Here is a 21,460-nt window from a genome sequence, read left to right on the forward strand (position 1 = left end):
AGAACGAAGCCGCAAGTGGCAGAACTCGAGCAGTTTCGGATTGGAGTGGAAATGACGGGACGTGGGGCGGGGGGAACCCGCTCAACTGCACTGCGAAAACAAACACCACCTACTCTTCACTTCAACACGAAACATGCAGAACTGTACTACAGCTCTATAGATACAGGAGGTCGCACAATCTCACCTGCGCTACACCTTCTACGCTCCTCGCACATGCCTCATCCAACCCGACTCCACTTTCCTCCTCGCCCCCGGGCACGTCCGAACGTCGCTGGCGTCTCGCCGCGAGCACCTCCAGCACCTCCTCGACCGCTAGCACCTCCACGCCCTCGTCCTCCCGTGTTGCCCCGCATGGAGCTCGCCGATGAAGGGCGATTCGAGGAGGCACTGGACGGACGGCCACCGGCGGCACTCCTAGGGCGGCTGGGCAGCACACCTGTAGTGCCTGTGGCAGTGTCCTGGCGACTCGTTGACGGGTTGGATAACCCAGCCGTTGGCGTAGCACGGCCATCGCTTAAGCGGCGAGCGGTGACATTGGAAGGGCTGGCTGCGGCCTCAGTGCTGACACGGCGGTTCGTGGCGTCGTCCTCGCGCATACCGCTCGCCTTAGTGGGTGCCTCGTAGCCACGCTTCACGCGCGGCTTGGGAGTCGAAGGTGGCGTGGGTGCACGGGCGGTGGAAGGAGGCGGAGTTGGTGACTTAGGGGGCGGAGGAACGAAGGCCTTGAGACGTTCGGTGATCGGCGAGGACCGGGCCAGTTCGGGTAGGTGCGAGGTGACGCGAGATATGGGGGAAGTGCTCGACTGTTCCCATCTGCTGCGCAGCTCCTTAAAGCGATTTGGAGCCGGGCCAAGGCGGCTCAGAAGGTGCGGGGTGGCCTTTGGCGTCTCTGTCGGCGGTGTGCGCTGGGTCTTGGGAGTCTCTACGCCGCTCGATGCGGCCCGCATCGCGAGGGTCTGGTCGAGCAGCGTTCCAGCAGGCTGTGGGTAAGGCTTGTATCGCAAAGTAGCTGGCGAGGGCGGAGTTGATGCCTCGGCCTGCATGGCGAGCGTCTGTTCCAGCAGAGTACCGGCAGTCTTCGGGGTGGGCTGAAGCTGGGACTCCTGCGGCCAATCCGGAAGCCCCAGGCGTAACTTTGCTTTGGAGCTCGCCTTGGGCGGCGTGCTAGGCAATGACTTGGCAGCCCAAGTGGCGGTCGAGCGCGCGCTGCCCACCGAGTCTGCATCGCTGCCGAGATTACGGCGCCGATTGCGGTTGTACTTCATCCGTGCGTTCTTGATGCGTTTCACCTCCTCCTGCGTCCACTTGCGCGTGGTGCGCAACTCAAGAGGAACCCATGGTTTGTTCTCCCACATATCCTCGGTGGACTCAGGTGGCGCTGCCTTGATTTGCGCCTGCGGCTTCTCCGCGGATATCTTCTCTGAAGCCTCCGGCTCAGAGTTAGAAGTGTCATCGTGGATAGTCCCAGCGTTGCTGGGTATCGAGGGCTCAGATGACTCTGCCTCTGTGATGCTTGGCAGCTGGAGCTCATGTGCCATGGGTTCAACGGACTCGGGCTCTGCACGCGTAGGCGGCTCCCCAACTTCACCGGGCGCAGGACTGGGTGTGAGCTCTGGTTTCTCGATCTGGGACGCCTGCTCTTCGACCGGGACCGGCTCCTCGACCGGGGCTGGCTCCTCGACCGCGGCTGGCTCCTCGACCGCGGCTGGCTGCTCGATCCGAGCCTGCTCCTCGAGGAGAACTGGGGCCATGTTCAACGCAGCCTCCTCTGTTAATACCACGATGCGTTCCGGCTCATGCTCAACCTCGGGCGTCGTCACGGGCTCAAAAAGGATCTCCACGATAGTCTCTTCGATGTCATCCTCGACAACGGCCAGTTCCTCCATCTCGTCCACCTCCGCTGTTTCGTTGGCCGTGCTCAAGTCTGTCCGGGTGGTGGTCGGTACGTCGTGTTCGGTATTCTCATCCTTCCGGTTCAGCTCAGCGCTAAGCTCGGTGTTCGGATGGGTGGCGAGCGGCTCGGCGGACTCGGCGGAGCCTTCCTTCGGAGGCGCCGCGCTGGCGCCCTCCTCTGAATGCGAACCCGTTTCAGCTGGCGCTGACGTCTGCGTTGAGGCTCCCTCGCCGCTAGCTGTAGAGCTGTCATTTGGACGCCAGTCTGGAATCACCCCGTTGCGTGCGAGTGCTTTCTGCTTGCGAATCCACTTCTTACGTGCATTCTGTTCTCGCGCACGTTCGGACGCGGTCCACGGCCGCTCGAGGCCCCGGAGGCTGAGGGGCACCCATTCCCGATAAGTGTCGCGTGGGTAAGCGGGAGTCGTCGTGGCGGGTTGCTGTGGGTTCGTTTCTTGGGGTTGGTCAGGCTCCTCGCCTGGCTTCGGAGGCTCCTCGACCGGAGATGGAGACGCCTGCACCTCAGGAGTGGTCGCAGGCGTCTCCTCGCTGTCCGTCGTACTGGTCGAGTCGCTGGAGCCGGACTCGGCCTTCGTCAACTTGTGAGGCTGGGGCTCAGCAGCAACGCGAGCTGCTTGGGGTGGAGGCGAGGGGCTTGTGACGACAACAAGCGGAGCATCGGGCTGCACGGGCTCGGTATTGAGCGTCGCAGATAACGCCGACGGTGACGACATCTCAGTGGGGCCGTCCAAAACAATTGACGAGGCAGCCGGCGGGGATGGAGATTGATGGGGCGGCGGCGGTGTTGGGAAGAAGAGAGGAAGCACACCGCGCCTCGGCTTGGGAGTAAGGATGCGGAGCATAGGCGACGGAGATTCACTCTCCTGGGGCGGGTTGCGCTCGGGTGTGTTCGGAGGGGATGGGGAGAGTACGGCGAGAGGCGGCGCTGGGCCAAAGAGCGGCGAGGACTGCGTCGACGAGTATTCCATCATCGGACGAGAGGGCGATGGCGACCATGTCTGGGTGTGGCTCGGGTGTGGAGGCGTGCTGTGCACGGAGGAAGGCGAATCGCTGCTTACCGACTCGATATCGCACAACACCTTCTCAAACCCGGGAACGCGGTGAGTATGGCGGCGAAGGCTGCGTCGGTGCCACGCGTCGAGCTGGATTTGCTGCTTAGGAGTAGCATGTCCGTCACTGCGGCCGTGCTCGTTGTCCGACATCTTGTCCGACATCCCTGCCTGGTCGTTCACAAGCGACGTGGGACGGTGCGGCGTCGTGATGTCAGACGCTACAGGCGTCTCAAACTCTTCAACCTCTGTAGAGGGAGAAGCCTGCGAATTAGCACCGCGGTCAGAGTCAGAGTCGGAATCGTAGTCGGCCCAGTTCGCGCGGCCCGTCTGAGCGACTATCAGACCCCAGCGGATCTGCGAGTCTGACAGGGTACTCGCCGGCGGTTCGCCCTGTTCAGTCGGGGGAGCTGCAATAGACTGCTGAGGCGCTTCTGCCTGTTTTGTGACAGCTTCCTCCTCGACTACCTCGCCATTCTGGAGGGCCTCAGCCTCTTCGATGAAGTTACGCTCGTCCTCGATTGATCTGCGCTCGCCTTCAGCGTACCCGTTCTCGATGTTTACGTCCTCATAGGCATCCTCGAGAGGTATATCGTCGGTGAGGTACCGTTCGCGGACATATGAAACGCGGCTGTACTGTCCTTGAGGGGCCAATAGATGAGGAGACGGCGGGGTCAAATCAATCCGTACACGCATCTGCGCAATCGCGTACTGCTCTTGGGGTAGCTGAGGGATATATTCGGTTGTCCACTGTTCATCTGGAGCCTTTGGACCGATATTTTCAATCAGGACGCGGAGACTACCCCCATCCAAGCGTATGTCCTCTGGTCTGTCGTCGGTTGGCGGCACGAAAGCAATGATGGGGACCGTCGCGATGGAGCCGGCAGTCTCGACAGCAGAGGTCGTTGTGGGCAACCGAGAACTGGAGCTAGGCATCTCGTCTGCAGGCGGGCTTGATATTGAAACCGGGGCAGGTTTGTCAGGCATCTCAGCGATGGTAGTGAACTCAGACGCCTCCACGGTGTCCTCGGATGTGATGAGAATGACGGGCACCAAGAACTCGGTGTGTTCGGCGGTCTCGGGGGTCTCAAAGTGCTCGGCCGCCTCGGCCGCCTCATTGACCTCGGAGAGTTCAACATCCTCAAAGTCCTTGGTAATCTCGGTGGCATCTGCCTCCTCAACAGCTTCGGTAGCGTCGGATGCCGCAGTCGCGGTGGTCACAATGGCCCCGGCGACCTCTACGACCTCGATGCCTTCACCGGCCTCAACAGCCTCCACAGCTTTGACAGGCACGGCATTCTTGACGGATCCCACGGGTACGACAGCGTCGACGATCTCAAGGTTCTTGACGGGCTGCGCAGATCGCTCGAGTAGGACGGCCTCAGCGAGGACGGCCATCTCAAGCGTGTCGTCGGGAAGTTCGGAATCCTTGGAGATTGTGTTAGTCTCCGGCGTCGGCGCAGCTTCAGGAACTGTGGTGGAGTCGAAAGCGTCGACAGGCGGTGGCGTAAGGGGCTTGATAAACGCTGTGGGCTTGACAAATGCGGCGCGCTCGATGGGAGCGACCGGCTCAACAAGTGTGATGGACTCAGCGAGTGTGATGGGCTCAACAAGCTCATGGGGCTCTTCGGGTGCGATGGGTCCGATAGATGCGACAGGCGCGACAGCTGAGACAGATGCGAGGGTTTTAGAGAGTCCGGCGGGCTCGACACGAGTGACGGGCTTGACAGGTTCGACCAGCTGCACAGGCGCGACGGGCTCCGCCGGTTCAAGGTCCTCGACGGGGGCGATGAGTTGGACGCGTTCGACAGGCTCGATGGCTTCAGCGCCCGGTGCTTCTTCTGGCTCGTCGGACGACGAAGCTGAGCTGCCTTGACGAGAGAGGATTCTGTCACACTCTTCGCGGACGCGCGCGTCAAATACCTCGCCGCCAACCTCTTCTTGCGGGTAATTCCAGTGGGCGTAGGGGCCACCACTATGTTCCAGTCGGAAGGGCGACAGCGCACTCCGCGCATGCGTGAGGCCCCATCGCTCGCCCTTCTCGCGCCACTTCCGCACCGCAAACTCCTCAACCTCACGCACAACGGCCAACAACCGGTGCTGCACAATGAGATAATACGGCGGGGGCAGTTGGGCGATGCTGATGTTGTTTTCCAACTGCCACTCCGCAATGTCTTCAGCAGAAGGGTTAGGTCCCAGTGAAAGTGCGACATTGCCGGCGGAGAAGAGCGTAGCGACCATGCTCTCGGTTGACAAGGTACTGCGTTTGCTGCGCCGTCTGGGGATGGGAGCGGAAGCTGTGCCATTGGTGCAGAGCGTCCGCCAGTAAGGCGAAGCGGATCGTGATGCCAGGGAGGATGCGGAGAGGGAGGCGATGGGTGACGCGAGGCGTGATTCGGCGCGGGGCGGGATAGGGGTGTTCGAGACACCGCTTCCAGAGCCAGAACGGCTCATCCCGGCCTCGTAGTGGGCGAGCACCACTGCATGTGTCTCGTTGTGACACCCCTCGTCTTTGAGCAAGAGGAGCTCAAGCACAGCTTGCTCCTCCTCGTCGCGGGGGACTGGCTGTAATGAGCTGGTCTTCTCGTGCTCCGGATTAGGTGCGATCAGGTCCAGTTGGATGGACTGAGCCTTGTCCCGAGGCTGGTCGCCCACTTCCACACCGGGCGGGCCGGGCGAAAGACTGATATCAATGATGTGCTCAGACGTGCTCGCTCACTCCTTCATCCATGGTCCGTACTTCGCCATGATGCCGAAAATGAATGCCTCAGTGCCTCCGATCATCTCGGGTGGTGGCGTCTGGCCTCCATCGAGCACGCAGAGGAGCATTGCGGCCACCTGGTCGAAGAGTACGTTCAGCGCGAGAAACACCAGGTTCGTCGCCGATTCGCGGCTCTTCCCATTCACTCGAATAAGCACTTGCCAACCATCCGGCTACTCACGCTTGCTTTGGGCGATAATGACCGACTTCATGAACCCCACGAAGGCAGCGACCCGAATGTGGGTGTTGCTCGACAAGACAGCGGCGTCATGGAAGAACTCTTCAAGTTCGCGCCACTGCGGTCGAGTGGGTGGGAAAGGAATCTGTCCCGCGCGCACATGTTTTGCGATGTGGGGATACCGTGAGAGGGGGACATCGGAGGCAAGGACAGAGTCGAGGGATGGTGAGAGGGAGTACATGGTGATGGCGCAAAGTTGAGGTCGAGTTGTGGACCAAAGAGAGAACAGAGGGGGTGTTTGGCGCTGATAGTTTGGAGACGGGTGCGAGCATTTATACGCGTCGGCCGCGGGAACGAGGGCGCCCTAGTCAGCTCCAAGGGCTGCACCGAGGCAGTGCGGCTTCGGAGCAGCGTGAGTAGCTGGGGCACATTGTTGTGTTCGCAACGCATTTTGATGACAAGAGGTTGAAGCCTGCGATGTGATCTGTCACTGAAGGCAGATGTGGTCAGGCGTCCAGTCCGACGCACGCGGAGCGGTGCACTGATGGCGGAGCGCGTTGTGTCTCCAGGCACCAGCCGTCTGTGCCGGCGCCAAGGGTGTGAGTTCATCATCAATGTGTGAGTGGCTGCAGATAGGGCCTCTGAGCATTCAGACGCCTTCGAGCGCGACGCGATGACCAGGTGCGGGATGTCTATGTCGGACGGGTTGACAAGTTAACGACGAGGCGACCAAAGAACAGAGGTGCTGTGTCGCAGTCATGTGACCTCCGCCACCCGCTATCAGTAATCGTGACGTGTCAATTCGCCACCCACCTCCACCTCCACCACCGTCATTGCGAACGCGTCCTCGGAACCTCGGATGATGACTGCAGTGTTCAACTTCTGTTGGCCATCAGACAATCAGACAACGAGACATTGTCTCCCCCATCATGGCATCCCTCGTCGTCTTTCCGCACAAGACAGATGCCTTCTCGGCCTACCGCCCCAGCCGGAACGCCCACACCGATATTCTCACAGCCTCTTCGTCCGCCAGCAACGGACGCGTGGTCACCGTCAATGTCCAGCGTGAGTGCTCACGCCGTTCACCAGACCTCCTGTGTCTTACGCCAGCACCAGTGCCCAATGTTGATTCTTTGAGTCAGCTGAAGGCGTTAGAGGCACAGGTTCCCCTCATTCTGAACGGGAAACCCACAGATATTTCGTTCAACTGCATCTCTGCGTATTGCCGCAACCTCGTCTTGAACTCGCAGGTGTCTATTGCCACCGTCTACGCAACCATCAGCCGCGAGCTGGATGCAAGAGTTGCAGGAATAGCGAGGGAGTGCCAAGCGGCCATCATGGCCAGGACTGGCGATTGGCTCCAGTTCTTCGTGTCCATGTGGGAGACGTACATCGAGCGAGTGGTAAGCGACAAACGAAATCGAGCTCACAAACAGCGCCTGCTAGCGGCTCTCTTCGCGTATTTTGACCGTGCCCATGTCAAAGAGGGCGTAAGCTGGTCTAACATCACGTACTGTCACCCTGTGGCCCGTGCTGACATCAGCGACCTGGCCACTCACTCTTTCCGCCGGACGATTAGGAGAAATAAGCTGCTAAACGAGAAGACGAAGGATGAAGTGTTCGCAGGGATTGACCTGGAACGCGCAGAGGAAAAGATCAACGTTGGGCTGCGCAATCAAATCAAGCTCATCGTGTCGATCGATAGCCCCTCGGATGGGATCTCTACGCTCTCTCGCTCGTTCATCGAGCAGACCCAAGGACACTACGAAAGCTTGGCTGCCTCTTACGCCAGCATGGTCCAACAGAACGAGCTCACTGGCTCAGAGTTTATTCAATGGGCTCTTGATAAACAGGCCGAGGAGACGGTGCGCGCGGAGCAGTGCTTCGAACCTAGGGCGGTTGCGGAGGTCGTCGATGTCTTCCAACATGTTACAGGGGAGCTAGTCGCAGATAAAGTGGTCCGGCAGGGTGAGTTTGTCTTCTGGCGAATCTAACACCAGCATTGGATGAGTCAATGTACCGCGCAGACACAGACGCATTGAATCGACTATTTGTGTACTGCCAGCAGGCGAAGGCGTTGAAGATCTTGACGAAGGCCGTCCACGATCACATCGAGACCAGGATACGCACTGTTATTGCAGACCCCGCCAACGACCGACAGATGATTGAGTCGGTGCTCAAGCTTAAACGCTTCGTGGACAAGGCGGTCGCCGACCTCTTCGAAGTTCCTGCCAAACTTATCGACGCCACTGAAGCCGAGGATGGCGACATTGATATCGCAGACACACCTCACTTAATCCAAAAACAGGAAGACCGAATTAAGCAGTTGGAGATGGAGGAAGCTGTGCGGTCTGGATTCAAGGCCGGTCTGGGGACCCGAAAGAATGCTCCAGCAGAGTGGATTGGTTCGTCTCCCATCCTTGACAATAGCTTACGCGACAGCCAAGTATCTGGACATGACGATGAGGAGGGGCCAGGGATCATCGTCAGAGCTCGAGTTCAACGTTCTCCTCGATGAGATTGTCGCTTTGATTGGGTACACGCCCGATCGAGACGTTTTCCGTGCCTTCTACACAAGCGGGCTCGCCAAGCGTCTCTTGTTAAACAAGAGCGCAAGCGATGACATGGAGCGCACCATGATCGTCAAGCTCCAGAAGGGTGAGTGAACGGGCGCAACGTTATACTAACGATCACAGAAATGGGCGACGAGTTTACAACCGGTGACATCATGCTGAAGGACCTCCAGCTATCGGAGACGTGAGCCGACGAGCAAGCGGCATAAACTGACAGCAGACTTGTCAAGGCGTACCAGTCCGCGCGCGCCAAGGATCCCAATAGGTTCAAAGACGGCTCGGACTTTACAGCCAATGTCCTCACCGAGTCCGCCTGGCCCACCTACCCGCTGCTGAAAGATGGTTGGAACTTCAAGCTTACCCCCCAGCTGCAGTCGTCGATTGATACGTTCAGCGAGTGGTACACGACACAGCACAAGAACCGGGTGCTCTCGTGGCGCCATCAGCTCGGAACCGTTACCCTCACTGCGCGCTTCGACAGTGGCAAGTACGAGGTTGGCGTCAGCCTCTTCCAGGCCATTGTTTTGCTGCAGTTCAACGACGAAGATGTCTTGGATTTCACGGAACTGAAGAGTAGAACAGGCATCGGTGAGTGCCCTTCGCTTGCCTCCACTAACTTCGCAGAGGCGTCCGAGCTCACTCGCACACTCCAGTCCCTCTCGCTTGGGCGAAAGGGCACACGCGTGCTCATCAAGCGCCCGGCCGGCAAGGAAGTGGAGCCGACTGACAAATTCGCGTTCAACAAGGCGTTCACCAGCGAGCGGATGAAGTTCAAGATCAACCAGATCCAGCAGGACCTTTCGGTGAGTTGCCCATACTAGGCCGTTGCTGACGACAGGCTGAGGAGTCGCGTCAGACAAACGAGCAAGTTGCGCTCGACCGCGTGTCTGTCCTTGAAGCGACCATTGTTCGCATTATGAAGGGACGCAAGAAGCTCACGTTGCAACTGCTCATCGACGCTGTGGTCAGTGACATCTCCAAGCGTTTCCCGCCAGATGTTAAGGAGATCAAGAAACGGGTCGAGAGTCTGATCGACCGAGAGTTCCTCAAGCGCGACGTCGAGGACAAGAATGTGCTTCACTACCTCGCATGAGCAATTTGGTGATGTTGAATTCTATATGTGTATGCTATCAACTGGCTATTAGGTCATTAGAGTAGATGTATTATGGAAAGAACGGATGAAATCCACGTCATATTGTTACACGTGGTGATAAGTGTTTGAGCCAAACAAGGCGACTGACTTTCATCTCGCCCCCGAACAAACATCGTCATCCATCAAGTCCACTTGCCCAACATCACTTGTACAACACTGTGCACCATGGCAGCAGTGCCAGCAACACCCCGGGCGACTTCTCCGGACGCCCCCACGACCGACTTTGCGCTGCTCGAAGCTCAAAAGGAGAACATCCGCCCGCTCGCGACTGGACGAAGTGCGGCCGCCCTAGGCGCATACTTTGAGGCTGATGAGGAGGCACGCAAGGCCCAGGAGGCCAAGGTTCAGCAGTTCCAGCGCGATATTGAGGAGGCGGAGCGCCGTGATCGCGAAGGCGAGGACATGGCTGACGGCGTGGCCGACGTGTTGGACCTATGGAACCGGTGAGTTCTGCTTCTTTGGGACCGACTCCTCCAACACCCTCTCTCCGCCTCCTCTCTCGCTTCGCGGAGCCTGACTTCAGATACGTCTCATTCACAGTTCAGAACAATCCCTCGTCACCAAGCCGCATCATCCCCGTGGTCGAGAGCGCAACGCGACGGTTCATTGACGATGCGCGATATCAACAGGACATACGATACCTCAAGCTCTGGATCATCTACGCACGCCAGGTCGAGAGGCGGGAAGAAGTGTGGATGTTTTTGGAGAGCCGCGATGTTGGGACACGGCACGCGGCGTTCTACGAGGAGTGGGCGCTCGTCTTGGAGGGCATCGGGCGGTGAGTCTGCACTAGTTGAAGCCACTGACACGTAGGAAGAAGAAGGCCGACGAGGTCTACCGCCTCGGCATTGCGCGCCGCGCCGCGCCCCTTGAGCGGCTGAAGAACCGGCACGCGGCTTTCCTCACACGCATCATGGCGCCGTCGTCTGAGGACATCCCTGAAGACGATCCCACACCGCCAACCCAGCCCCGTCGGGCGGCTCTTGGCGCAATCGGCGGGCCGCCTCCTTCCGTGCAGCAGACACCGGCCGGGCGGTCGAGAGCGACAAACGGGTCCAAGATGGAGATTTTTGCCGACACTGCGGGGAGATCAGACCCGGAGCACACGCCGTGGGAGGACTTCGGAACGCACGAGGGCAGGCGGAAGGAGAACACGATCGAAGCCGCCCCATGGCGTGGCGAGACGTTGCCGCAGAGCGCGGCACGCCACCGCGTTGCTCCACGCACTCCCAAGATCGAGGTGTTCAAAGATTCGGAGACGAACGGCACGGCTGTTACAGGCGGAGGCGAAGTGATGCGCGCCAAGGCGCCGCCGAGCGAAGCCGAGATGCTCCGTCTCGACCCTCTGCGGAACTTCGATGTGGGCGCGATCAGCACTCTCCCTACGGTTCCCGAGACGCGTCCTACCGCGCTAGTGGCTCCTGCAGCGCCAACAAGTGCGCGCAAGCCGTCAAAGGACAAGAAACGCGAAAAGCGACACAAGTTCGTCATGGAACCGTGGACGTGCCCGACAGGCGGCGCTGAGATTGTCGATGCGAAGGGCAAGCGCGAGCGGCGCATGTTCGACTGGGACGCGGTGTTTAGAGGCGGCGAGGAGTGGAGCTTTGAGGAGGTGCGCGCGCGCCAGCGTGGTCTCCTTGGCAAAGAGTACAAGCCCGTTACCGCATGGGAACGGGCGTGGCACGCTGGCGGCGCGACCGGCCCCAAGGCCCCGCCACAGGCTCCGCGCCCGCCCTCGCCGACAGTCAACACCAAGCTTGCCAACGCTGAAGTCATGGACCTCTTCAATCAGACCATCCATGGCGGCAAGGCGCGCCAGTCCGACTCGGAGTCTTCCGATGAGGATGAGGACGATGGCGACGACCACGAGGAGCAGGTCATGCCCACGCCCCTGCCCCGCCCACGCGCCGCCATGATGACCCCCGGCGGCATGGTGCCGCCCACACCGTGTCCTGCACCAGGCAGAAGCAACATCTTCGCCGACGAGAACAGCGAGCCATTCGGGGATGAGAATGCGCCGGCGGCGCGCAAGCTGGTGGTGTTCGACGAGAACGCCAACGCAGACGAAAACCGCCGCCCTGCCATGACGCCGCGTGCGCCGCTCGGCACCACACCGCGCGCTCCCCTTGGTATGCGCACCCCACTTGCCCCCACACCCCGCGCCGTGGCGGACGAAAACGACACACCGGCGCCGTCTAGGCCTGTGCAACGAAACATCTTCGCTTTGCAGCAGGATGCCATTGCCGAGGAGGAGGAGAGCTCCCCTCGTACGCGATCGCCTCGCGAGTCCCTGCACCAGTCACCCATCGAGCATGTGGAGGTGCAGGACGAGAACAAGTCGTACCGCACTGAGGCAAACGCCGAGGGCTACTCGTACCGAACTGAAGTGGGCCCGGAGGACGAAACCGAGGCACAGAATGACCACTCGTATCGCACCGAGCCTGAACCGGAAGGAGAGGGCTACCAAGAAACTTTTAATGACCATTACGAGGCGTACCCCGAGGAGCGCCCTTTCCGCAACCAGATGTACAACCGCCACTTGCTCACGCCCGTGACGGAGCGGACGTTTGAGAACACGGTCACGACAGCCAAGAGCTCGCGCCACGGATTCGCGATCACGGAGGAGGAGGAGGAAGAGGAGGACGAGTCACGCTCACCTAGCCGGGCTGACCGCTCGGGTCTCTTTGACACCGGCGCCTTCGATGTACCCGAGGGCTACACCATCGCGCGCAAGCTTAACGAGTCGAAGGATGCTACTCAGTCGAGCGTCGACGCCTCGGGCGACTTCGTCACCGCGCAGTACAAGTCGCCTGCGACTGAAAGAGTCGAGGCTCTTCGCCAGAAGGCCTCACCTGTCGCCAAAATGGAGATTTTCCAGGACGAACCCAAAGTCTCGCAGAGAATTCCGGTGTACCAGGACGAGAACCGGCCCTCGGCTAAGCTCATGGTGTTCTCTGATGAGCCCAAGACGTCCCTCAAGCTACAGGAGCCTCCGATCGCCGAGCCATCGCCAGCGAAGTGCGTGGCATCTCCTGCAGCGCCGGTCGCCGCTCTGGGTGCCCTCGCGCTCGCGCCCGTACTCTCGGACGTCCCCAATCCATGTAATCCCAGCGATGCGGCCGTCATTGCCACGCTTCTGGAGCGCATTGACCCTCCCCTTGAAGACCAGCCACTGATCCGCCGCATTCCCGACAAGTCGGGCCGCCTCGCCGCGCTCCAGAAGCACGCAAAGATGCATGCGCGCCGGTCGAGCTCGGCGTCGATGCGCCAGTCGCTCTCGCCGGACGAGTTTTACCATCTCCAGTTGGGAGGCAAGACGTACGAGGCGACGCACAAGATCGGCGAGGGCGGCTTCGGCTCCGTCTTCCTCGCAGTGGACCAGGAGTTGCAAATGCAGCTCGATGACGCGGACGACGACGACGAGGACGCCGCCAAGGTCGCGATCAAGGTCGAGAAGCCCACCAACTTGTGGGAGGCCGTGGTACTGTCCCGCGTGCACGAGCGCATCGCCGCCAACCTCGTCGCGTCCATCATCCGCCCGCGCGGTTTGTTCGCTTACGCCGACGAGTCCTTCCTCCTCCTCGACTACTGTCGACAGGGCACCCTGCTGGACGTCGTCAACAAGGCGGCGCAGTGGAGCATCGGGCCTTCGCTCAACGGACCCGCAGTCCCCGACGAGATCCTCGCGATCTTCTTCACGATCGAGCTTCTCCGTCTCGTTGAAGGCCTGCATACCGCTGGCTTCATCCACGGCGACCTCAAGATCGACAACTGCCTCGTTCGCCTTGACCCCGCCACTAATTGGGACGCGCAGTACGCGCGCGACGGCACAGGCGGGTGGTCTGCGAAGGGCATCAGACTCATCGACTTTGGGCGCGCATCGGACCTCTCGCTGTTCTCGGCCGGCGACAAGCAGACCTTCGTGGCGGACTGGAAGGCTGACGCTCGTGACTGCATTCAGCTGCGCGAGGGCCGGCCGTGGTCCTTCGAGTCTGATTACTTTGGCCTGGCAAGCGTGTGCTACTGCCTCCTTCACGGCAAGTACATCGGCACTGTTATCGAGGATGGGCGGGTCAAGCTGGACGCACCAATGAAGCGGGTGAGTAGCGCAGCACGGAGAGAGACGTTGAACCAACGCTGACAGCAGTATTGGCAGACCGACTTGTGGACCAAGCTTTTCGACACGCTACTCAATCCTGCAGATGTCCCGATCACGGAGCAGCTGACGTCCATCCGGGCAGAGTTTGAGGACTGGCTCGAGGACAATTGCGTCAAGAACGGGCGCAATCTTCGACAGCTGCTCAAGCGAATCGAGAGCCGCGCGATGGAGGGGCGGTAGTGCACGAGGGCGTTTCCATTTGTACAATACTGCATTGCATGTAATCTCAAGAGCTAGCCAGGTCTTTGAAGCGGGATTGCTTGGCTGGAGGTGGAAATTGAGCGGGTCGCGCCACGTCCATCATTCGCGCCTGTCCCTGAAAGCCTGATTCACATCCCCCTCACTCCATCCCTTCCTCTGTCAACATTCTCCTCTTCTCATCTCTTCATTTCCTTTCAGCTCTTAGCTTCAAGCAAGCATGGCCGACACGGCGCCGGACGCCGCTCCCCAGGCCAGCGACAAGCTGCGCCCTACGTCGGTCCTCTCTGATTCGGGCCGCTCAGACACCTCCGCTGGATCTGAGTACAGTCCCGAGCTCGCGACCACTGCGACGATGCAGGACATCGCGCTCGACGACGACACGGACAGAGAGGGGGACTTCCGCACTCCCGAGCCAGCCAGCACGCCTAGTCTAGCAGATGCGCTGCGTGTGCGCACTCCCGAACCGGAGCCAGCGACAGCTGCGATCGAGCTCGAGCGCCAGCCCAGCCCACCAAGCCCAAGCTCCGAGCGCAACGCCGAGCCTGACGCAGTTCCTCCTCTTCCCTCCACCACCGGCTCACCCTTCACCTCCCCCCGCGCCCCGGGGCGGGGACACGTACGCAACATTTCCACCGCCTCCGCAGCGTCTGCGCTCTCCGCGACGTCAGGCCACTCGCGGGCGACGGCGTCCAGCGTCGCATTCGAGGAGATCGGGTTCGACGACGGACCGGGATGGACCGAGGCGCCGGAGATGGCGCTTCCCCAGGCGGCGCGCATGGGAGCTGGCCCCCCGATCGCCGGCGGATTCTCCCCCGTCTCCTCGTCTGCCGATTCGCCGTCAGCGCGCTCCGATCACACCATCTTGGGCACGGGCACACCGAGCAAGCGCAGCACGGCCGCGAGTTTAGGCACTCTCGGTGGCGGTCTGGGGTTGCGCGTGCGGGTGCGCGACGGCGATGTGCCGCTTGTGCTGGGTGTGGCAGTTGTCGACTTCAACCACCTTATCGGGCCAACAGTCGAGTTTGCACACCCCGCCAGCCTGGCGGAGGCGCTGGCTGCCGACGACGAGCTGTCTCGCCTCCTCCCCTTCCTCGCCCTTCCTGATGGGGCGCACTTGTCTGAAGAGGACTACTCGTACTTTGTGGGAACATATCACTGACCCCGCTAACATTAGCACTGCGCGTTCAACCCCAGGGCTGGGGCTGAGCCCAATACCGAAGTGCCATGGGGTCGCACAATCTTCGGCATCTCGTGAGTGGAAGCGCGGGTGGCGAGAGCCCCACGATCTGGTGCTGTCGTCGTGGCGACGACTCCCATGGCCTCTCACTCGCCTCGGGATGCGCGCGCTGACTCCAGATGCAATCGGCAAATCGCGGCATCCGACCTCTTGCACAAGTCCTCCGACGTCACCCGTAGCATGGTCCAGAAGGCCGTGATTGTGCTTGCATCGCAGCCAGTGTTTGGACCGGTGCGGGATCGTCTGGGTGTCGTTACACGCGCATTCTTTGCGCAGCGCGATTTCGGCAGCACGCAGATCCTGCACGACTTCTACGAGAGCCTCGAGGCAGGCCTTGAGGGCAAGGCGGGTGAGAACGCCATTTACATGGGTGCGTCGGCATGTTCATGGCAGCACCGTTCCTCGGTCACTAACCACAGGCACGTCCCTCCGTGAGCTCGTGCACAAATTCCGGCACCGGACTCTTGTGCTCCTCAAGATGCTGCTGTTGCAGAAGCGCGTCATGCTGTTCGGGTATCCCGTCGAGATGCTGTGCACATATCAGTACTCACTGGTGTCGCTTGTACCAGGTGAGCTGAAACTGGCGGAGACTGCTGACCACAGGTTTGCTCATGAACCTGCGTGATTGTGGCTCGCCCATGCTCGATGCCCGGACGCAGCGCACACGGCCAACTTCTCTGCGGACGAGTGACCGTGCGAGCCTCCTGCGATACATGGGACTTCGTGAGTGGTGCTTTGCGGTCTTGGCTGACTCCAGCCCTCCACCTATTTGGCGCGGATGCCGTGTTCCAGCCGTACCTTCCACTGCAGCAGATGGACATGTTGCAGGCGCACTCCTGGCTCATCGGCACGACGAACCAGATAGTCACGCAGCAGAGAGACTGCAAGTACGATCTCCTCGCAAACGTGAGTGCCATCGACCGCCACATTGGGCTGACATCAGATTGAGACCATGACTTTCGACTTCCCAGACTCCAAGGTCGAGAGGCTGGTCGCACTGACGGCGGCGGACCGCAAGTGGATGGACGACATAGTCAAGACGGTTGAAGACACCTGGAACCTGCCTGAGGGTGAGCGACCGGGATTCCTTGGGAGCGACGACGATTTGCGCAACCGCTTCGAAGAATATCTGTGCGCATTCCTCGCTTCAATCAAGTACGCCGACTTCGTCGGACGGAGAGGGTCGCAAGATCCGGCAGCGGCAGGAGTGTCGTCGCCTGGCGAGCCAAACCCGCTCTTCCACTTCGGTGAGGCCTTCACCGCGTCATTCCGCCAAACGCCGGCGTATGAACTCTGGAACAGTACGACCGATGAGGTAATCTTTGATCTCACTGAGCCTCGTCACCCAATGGAGGGCAAGGTGAACGCGTTCAGTGATGTCGGTATACGCCTGGCGGAAGGATTGCACGACCTCAAGATTGAGGAAAGCCTTGCTCCAACCCGGGCGGCAGTCAGTTCTGCGTTTGCGGCAGGCTCTTCGTCACTTTTCCGCGCATTTGACGGCGTGCGCTCGGAGGTCAACAATCGCCTCGAGGCTGAGAAAGCCCGCCGCGCGGCGGCAGCAGCCGAGCGCGAGAAAAACTCCCCCAATGGCTCCCCATCCGGTTCTCGCCCGGAGTCCGCGACAGCACTGGCACCCTCTACCCCTGCTGCGGCGAACAGGCCGGCCTCTGTCGCATCCAATCGCTCCGGCAATTCGACAGGTGCTCCTACCGCGTCTCCCAACGCCTCGCCTGGTATAGACGTTCGCACCACTCTGGGCTCGGTCGGTAGCAGCATCTCAGGGTTCTTCGGGAGCCGCGTGGCAAGCTTCTCGCGCGCGACGCCGCCTCCGCCGCCGCCTGAGCCACGCCGCAATTCTGGCCGCAACTCTGGTCTGCGGCCCATGAGCTTGGCGGGCAGCGCGACAGCTGCCAGCCCCAAGAAGCCCGGCACATAGCATTTGAGTGTAGGATTGGTTGTGTATGCTTAGATGGTAGAGCATTTCGCATCGTACATGGCATTGTGGCATGATATTGTGTTCGTGGCAGTGGCGGCGCGCTGTAAGTACCCTTATTCCAGTATTTCTAATCTCTCGCAGCACCTCCGACGGGATGTGTAAGCTCACAACAGCAAGCGCACTACTAATGAGCCTGACGCCCTCCAGGTTGATCTGCACAACTCAACCTTTATCCTCATCGAATACATTCCACGCGCGTCCGGAAGTCTCACGACCGGCCCGATATCGATCCCGCGCCGCTTTTTGATGGCAAGCATGACTCACCCTGCGTGAACCAGGGCGTACACGGTTGCGGTCGGTAGGTGGATGCGTACCAGCAACCAGTGGCGCATCTGTGGCACTTTTCGCCAAGAATACCGGTAGGATTAGCTCGGGTCCGAGTGGCAGCGATCGCGAAAAGGAGGACAGCATTGATAAACCGCCTCATGTCTGGGCATGCTGTACTAACGATGAGCAGATGCCGGCTGAGCGAGCGGCGACGGGGCGAGCACGGGCTGAGCAATCATTGACTGATACCGGGCAAGCGTTGACCGCATTGCCCGCTGACTTGGTTGCTCAACATGGCCAAAGCCAAAACAACTATTTAATCTGCCACTCGAGGCGAAGACAGCAGAACCAGCAGCTCCCAACTTCACAATCGATCCGCCTCTCAGCTCAGTCCATCAGCACCACAGCACCATCCTCAACATGCCCGACACCCCGTACCCTCCCAAGCTCACAATCACCTCGCGTGTGTCCGTACGCCCCCCGCCTGGCGCTGCCGAGCCTCTCAGCCTCGCCGGCTCAGCCGCCACAATGTGGCCCGTTGTGCCCGTCACCCTCCTTTTCCCGCCTACGACCGTCGACGAGCGCGCCCTCACGCAGGCGCTTCAGCACGTTGTATCGACCTACCCGCTCCTCGGCGCACGCCTCGACACCACTCCGCCGGCAGGCGACTGGCCGGCGCACACGACGCGCTACCGCCGCGCGTGGGCTTACTACGACGGTCCTGGCGCCGCCCTCGCCTTCGCGACACACGCCGGCTCGATCAATGACGTACTCCCGAAGGCCAACGGGCGCGTGCTCGACGCCGACGCCGCGAGCGCCAACGACCTCTGCGATTCTCCCATCGTCGTCCTCCGCCCCGAGGCGATGGCGCAGACGGGACCCGCCCTCGCGCTGCAAATCACGCGCTTCTCTGACGGCATCGCGCTCGGCCTCCGCGCCCACCACGCCATCCTCGACGCGCATTCCGCAGCGAACGTCATCGGCGCCTGGTTCAAGAGTTACAACGCACTTCTGAAGGGCGCGCCGCTGCCGACCCTGAACCTCTCGTTCGACCGCACGCCGATCGACGCCGCAGCGGGCGCGATCGACGCGCCCGGCCCCGACCCCGCCCTCCTCGCGCTCGCGGACACGCTCCCCGGCCTGCGGCTGGACATGACCCAGAACACCGACACGGCCTTCCCTATTGCAGCGCTCACGCGCGCCCCCGGCGCGCCGGAAACTGAGGGCGCCGCGCCTCCCTGGTCGACCTGGGACTGGGCGTCGTACATGCACGTGCAGCAGCGCGTGCTGTCCTTCACCACCGACGAAGTCGCGCGCCTCAAGGCGCGCGCGGGCAGCAAGAGCTCGCTCGACGCGCTCTACGCGCTGGTCTGGGGCGCCATCGTGCGCGCCCGCGGCCTGCCGGAGAACACGAATGTCTCGTTCGGCGAGTGCATCGGCCTGCGCGGCCGCGTCCCCGGCGTCGGGCCCGAGCACTGTGGCGCCGATCTGATCATCACGGCCGCGCAGATGAACGCCGCCGAGACCGCGGACCTGCGCGACACCGCCCGCGCGATCCGCAGCGCGATCGACGCGTATACCCCCACGACCATTGGCGCCGAGCTGCACCGCATGGCGTATGCGAGCGATCCAGCGCGCCGCTGGAACATGTTCTTCGGGCGCGAGCACATCCACACCACGTCGTGGCTCCACATCGGGATGTACGACCTCCAGATCGCCGACGTCAAACCCACCTGGGTCCAGGCCGCGTTCCCGGGCCTCGATGGTCTTGTGTGTGCCCTCGAGGCGCCCGGCGGCGTCAATGTCCAGCTTTGGCTCGAGCCGGAGACCATGGCGCGCGTCGTACGCGACCCCGTTTTCGCCGATATTTAGCTATAGTTTCCATCTTCCGCCTCTAGCCTTGGCATAGTTACAAACGCTCAGCCTGTTTCCATGCATCTAGTGTGTCCGGAGCGTAGGAGAGCGCCCAGAGCATGCATGGCGGGTCTCGAGGGCTTACTCAATGTCGGGCGTGTAGCTCAGTTGGTAGAGCGTGTCATTAGCATCCGGCCGGCATTCATTAGGATCTGGTTACAAACTCTTGACAAGGTCTTTGGTTCGATTCCTAACTCGTCCACAGCTTCGTTTTTGACTCGGAGAGGTGGAGCCTCCGGCTTGGTGGCCTGCTGAAACTACAAATCGCCCTGCATGGTTGCTCTCATGTAGGCGAGTAAGGTGGAAGCCAGCAGATTGACATGTTCCTCCATTGCTCCTTGGGAGTTCGGAACTGCCTGCTGCAGAAGGTCTCTGTGTGATGCTCCAAAGCAACGAGATGTAGCGACATCGATGCAGAACGATGCAGTATACATGCCGGTCTAGAATCTACCCCGGAAGTCGAGCAACCTACTGACGCATATGCGCACCCAGGCGCTTTCGCACGCTCCACCACCATTCACGCCCCCACTTGTAGTAGATAGCGCCGAATGCCGCACCACAGAAGTGCGCAACGTGATCAAACATAGCCCATCCGCGCCAGATGCCAATAACATCGATTGCGACCATCCCGGCGACGCCGAGGCCGATGGGGATGCTGATGAAGGGAAGGAAGATGATTGACACATGGGAGTCTGGGTAGGCCAGCGCGGTCATGGTGAGGGCGCCGTAGATGGCGCCCGACGCGCCGAGCGAGGGCAGGATGGCCTGGTGCGCGGCGAGGGCGTGCGCACTGCTCAGACGCGCGGGGGAGGCGAGCGTGCGCAGCAAGCGCGGAAGGCGGACAATGTTGGTGAAGAGGTGCGAACCGAGGGAGGAGAAGAGGCCGGCGGCGAGGAGGAAGGCATAGAAGTGGGGCGTATGGGTAATCGTGCTCTCGTGCGGGAGGCCGGCGGGCTGCGCCGCGAGGAACATGTACGCAGCTGAGCCGAACGAGTGGAGCGCAATCGAGTTGAAGGCAAAGTGGCCGAGGCTCTGGTGGGAGAGCTGGCATTAGCGTCCCTCCACGCTGCATATCCGGGACTCACAGTGCTGGTGAACATGGTGATGCAGTTACGCCACTCTGCGCGCCTGCCTCCGAACACAACGGGGTGGTGCAGGAACCAGCGTTTCATGAAACCCTGCGCACTCGGCACCTGCCACGCGAGGAAAATGGCGCCCATGCCGGCGATGAGGATGGCGGGTGCGACATGTGCAGCTGGCGCGTTTATCTTCCATTCCTCGTACACGACGTAGGTGCGAAGCACTGGGACGAGGAGGACGTCAGGCAGCCAGCTTAACACCTTAGGCAGGGTGTTGAGCGTCTCCTGCGCGCGCTTGACGCGGTGCATCCGCGCTGCGTTCATCAGGTCCCGGTCAGACGGGTCGCGTCCGAAGCGCCAGGCCGAGCCGCTGCCCATCCGGTTCAGCCAGACGTTGGTGTCGCGGTTCACGTAGAGCGCGCCAAGTGCAAAGCCTGTGAGCGAGAGACCGACGGCAAACTAACGTCAGCTCAAGCATTGTAGGAAGGCCCACACGCCGGCAGCACTTGGGCCGGCGCGTAGCAACACCCGTGGGTCTTCTGAATAATGCCATCGCCATCGCACACCGCCCAACCCAAGAAGGCCTGCACTTACAGCTATTGGTCTCCAGATACTTGGCTTCGGAAGTCCGTCCACGATCTCGCCGTTGATGACAGCGACTCGCCGCGGCTTAATCCTCCCGAGCTCGGCGCCAGACGGGGAGGAGGAGTGGAGTGGCCTGCTTGCCTGCCGGAGATCTCGCGGTGCGGGCTTGAAGAAAGGCGTCGTCGCCGTCAAGTGCGGTTGGGAGCGGAACGCACGCGCGGCGGGCGCTAGGCGTGCACCCAGCCGGGAGCCTGCTCCAAACATGTTGATGAATGGAGATGATATGAGGCCCAATGGAGGATGGAGGATGACGAGTCGCGGGCCGGAGGAAGGTAATTTCAGAGCGGAGCGCGGCTGCCATGACGCACGCGCCGGCTAAAGGCGAGGTTAC

The 21,460-nt window shown here is 61.1% G+C and overlaps 6 protein-coding genes across 6 annotated transcripts; 4 read left to right on the forward strand and 2 right to left on the reverse strand.

The window, feature by feature from the left end:
- Positions 1 to 218: 218 nt before the first annotated feature.
- On the reverse strand, positions 219 to 6,143 carry COLE_04584 (uncharacterized protein; the record flags this gene model as incomplete). Its single annotated transcript, XM_018419897.2, has 3 exons — positions 219 to 5,646; positions 5,683 to 5,869; positions 5,906 to 6,143. 3 exons carry the CDS (start codon positions 6,141 to 6,143, stop codon positions 219 to 221), a joined length of 5,853 nt encoding a protein of 1,950 aa, XP_018281164.1.
- A 688-nt stretch (positions 6,144 to 6,831) lies between these two features.
- Positions 6,832 to 9,568, forward strand: COLE_04585 (uncharacterized protein; the record flags this gene model as incomplete). Its single annotated transcript, XM_018426431.2, has 10 exons — positions 6,832 to 6,967; positions 7,013 to 7,305; positions 7,339 to 7,412; positions 7,446 to 7,870; positions 7,903 to 8,307; positions 8,345 to 8,560; positions 8,599 to 8,659; positions 8,696 to 9,063; positions 9,100 to 9,278; positions 9,314 to 9,568. The coding sequence occupies 10 exons, from the start codon at positions 6,832 to 6,834 to the stop codon at positions 9,566 to 9,568; spliced, it is 2,412 nt and encodes an 803-aa protein (XP_018281165.1).
- A 225-nt stretch (positions 9,569 to 9,793) lies between these two features.
- On the forward strand, positions 9,794 to 13,967 carry COLE_04586 (uncharacterized protein; the record flags this gene model as incomplete). Its single annotated transcript, XM_018419898.2, has 4 exons — positions 9,794 to 10,071; positions 10,152 to 10,406; positions 10,442 to 13,727; positions 13,776 to 13,967. 4 exons carry the CDS (start codon positions 9,794 to 9,796, stop codon positions 13,965 to 13,967), a joined length of 4,011 nt encoding a protein of 1,336 aa, XP_018281166.1.
- A 796-nt stretch (positions 13,968 to 14,763) lies between these two features.
- Positions 14,764 to 17,164, forward strand: COLE_04587 (uncharacterized protein; the record flags this gene model as incomplete). The annotated part of the gene is made up of 7 exons (XM_018420240.1): positions 14,764 to 15,129; positions 15,163 to 15,239; positions 15,345 to 15,595; positions 15,645 to 15,794; positions 15,829 to 15,948; positions 15,983 to 16,131; positions 16,169 to 17,164. The coding sequence occupies 7 exons, from the start codon at positions 14,764 to 14,766 to the stop codon at positions 17,162 to 17,164; spliced, it is 2,109 nt and encodes a 702-aa protein (XP_018281167.1).
- Positions 17,165 to 17,911: 747 nt separating this feature from the next.
- Positions 17,912 to 19,363, forward strand: COLE_04588 (uncharacterized protein; the record flags this gene model as incomplete). The annotated part of the gene is made up of 1 exon (XM_018425178.1): positions 17,912 to 19,363. The coding sequence occupies one exon, from the start codon at positions 17,912 to 17,914 to the stop codon at positions 19,361 to 19,363; it is 1,452 nt and encodes a 483-aa protein (XP_018281168.1).
- A 510-nt stretch (positions 19,364 to 19,873) lies between these two features.
- COLE_04589 (uncharacterized protein) lies at positions 19,874 to 21,333 on the reverse strand (the record flags this gene model as incomplete). The annotated part of the gene is made up of 3 exons (XM_018422313.2): positions 19,874 to 20,449; positions 20,491 to 20,943; positions 21,079 to 21,333. 3 exons carry the CDS (start codon positions 21,331 to 21,333, stop codon positions 19,874 to 19,876), a joined length of 1,284 nt encoding a protein of 427 aa, XP_018281169.1.
- Positions 21,334 to 21,460: the final 127 nt, after the last annotated feature.

The sequence above is a fragment of the Cutaneotrichosporon oleaginosum genome, assembly GCF_008065305.1.
Source record: "Cutaneotrichosporon oleaginosum strain ATCC 20508 chromosome Unknown ATCC20508_contig04, whole genome shotgun sequence".
Taxonomy (NCBI): domain Eukaryota; kingdom Fungi; phylum Basidiomycota; class Tremellomycetes; order Trichosporonales; family Trichosporonaceae; genus Cutaneotrichosporon; species Cutaneotrichosporon oleaginosum.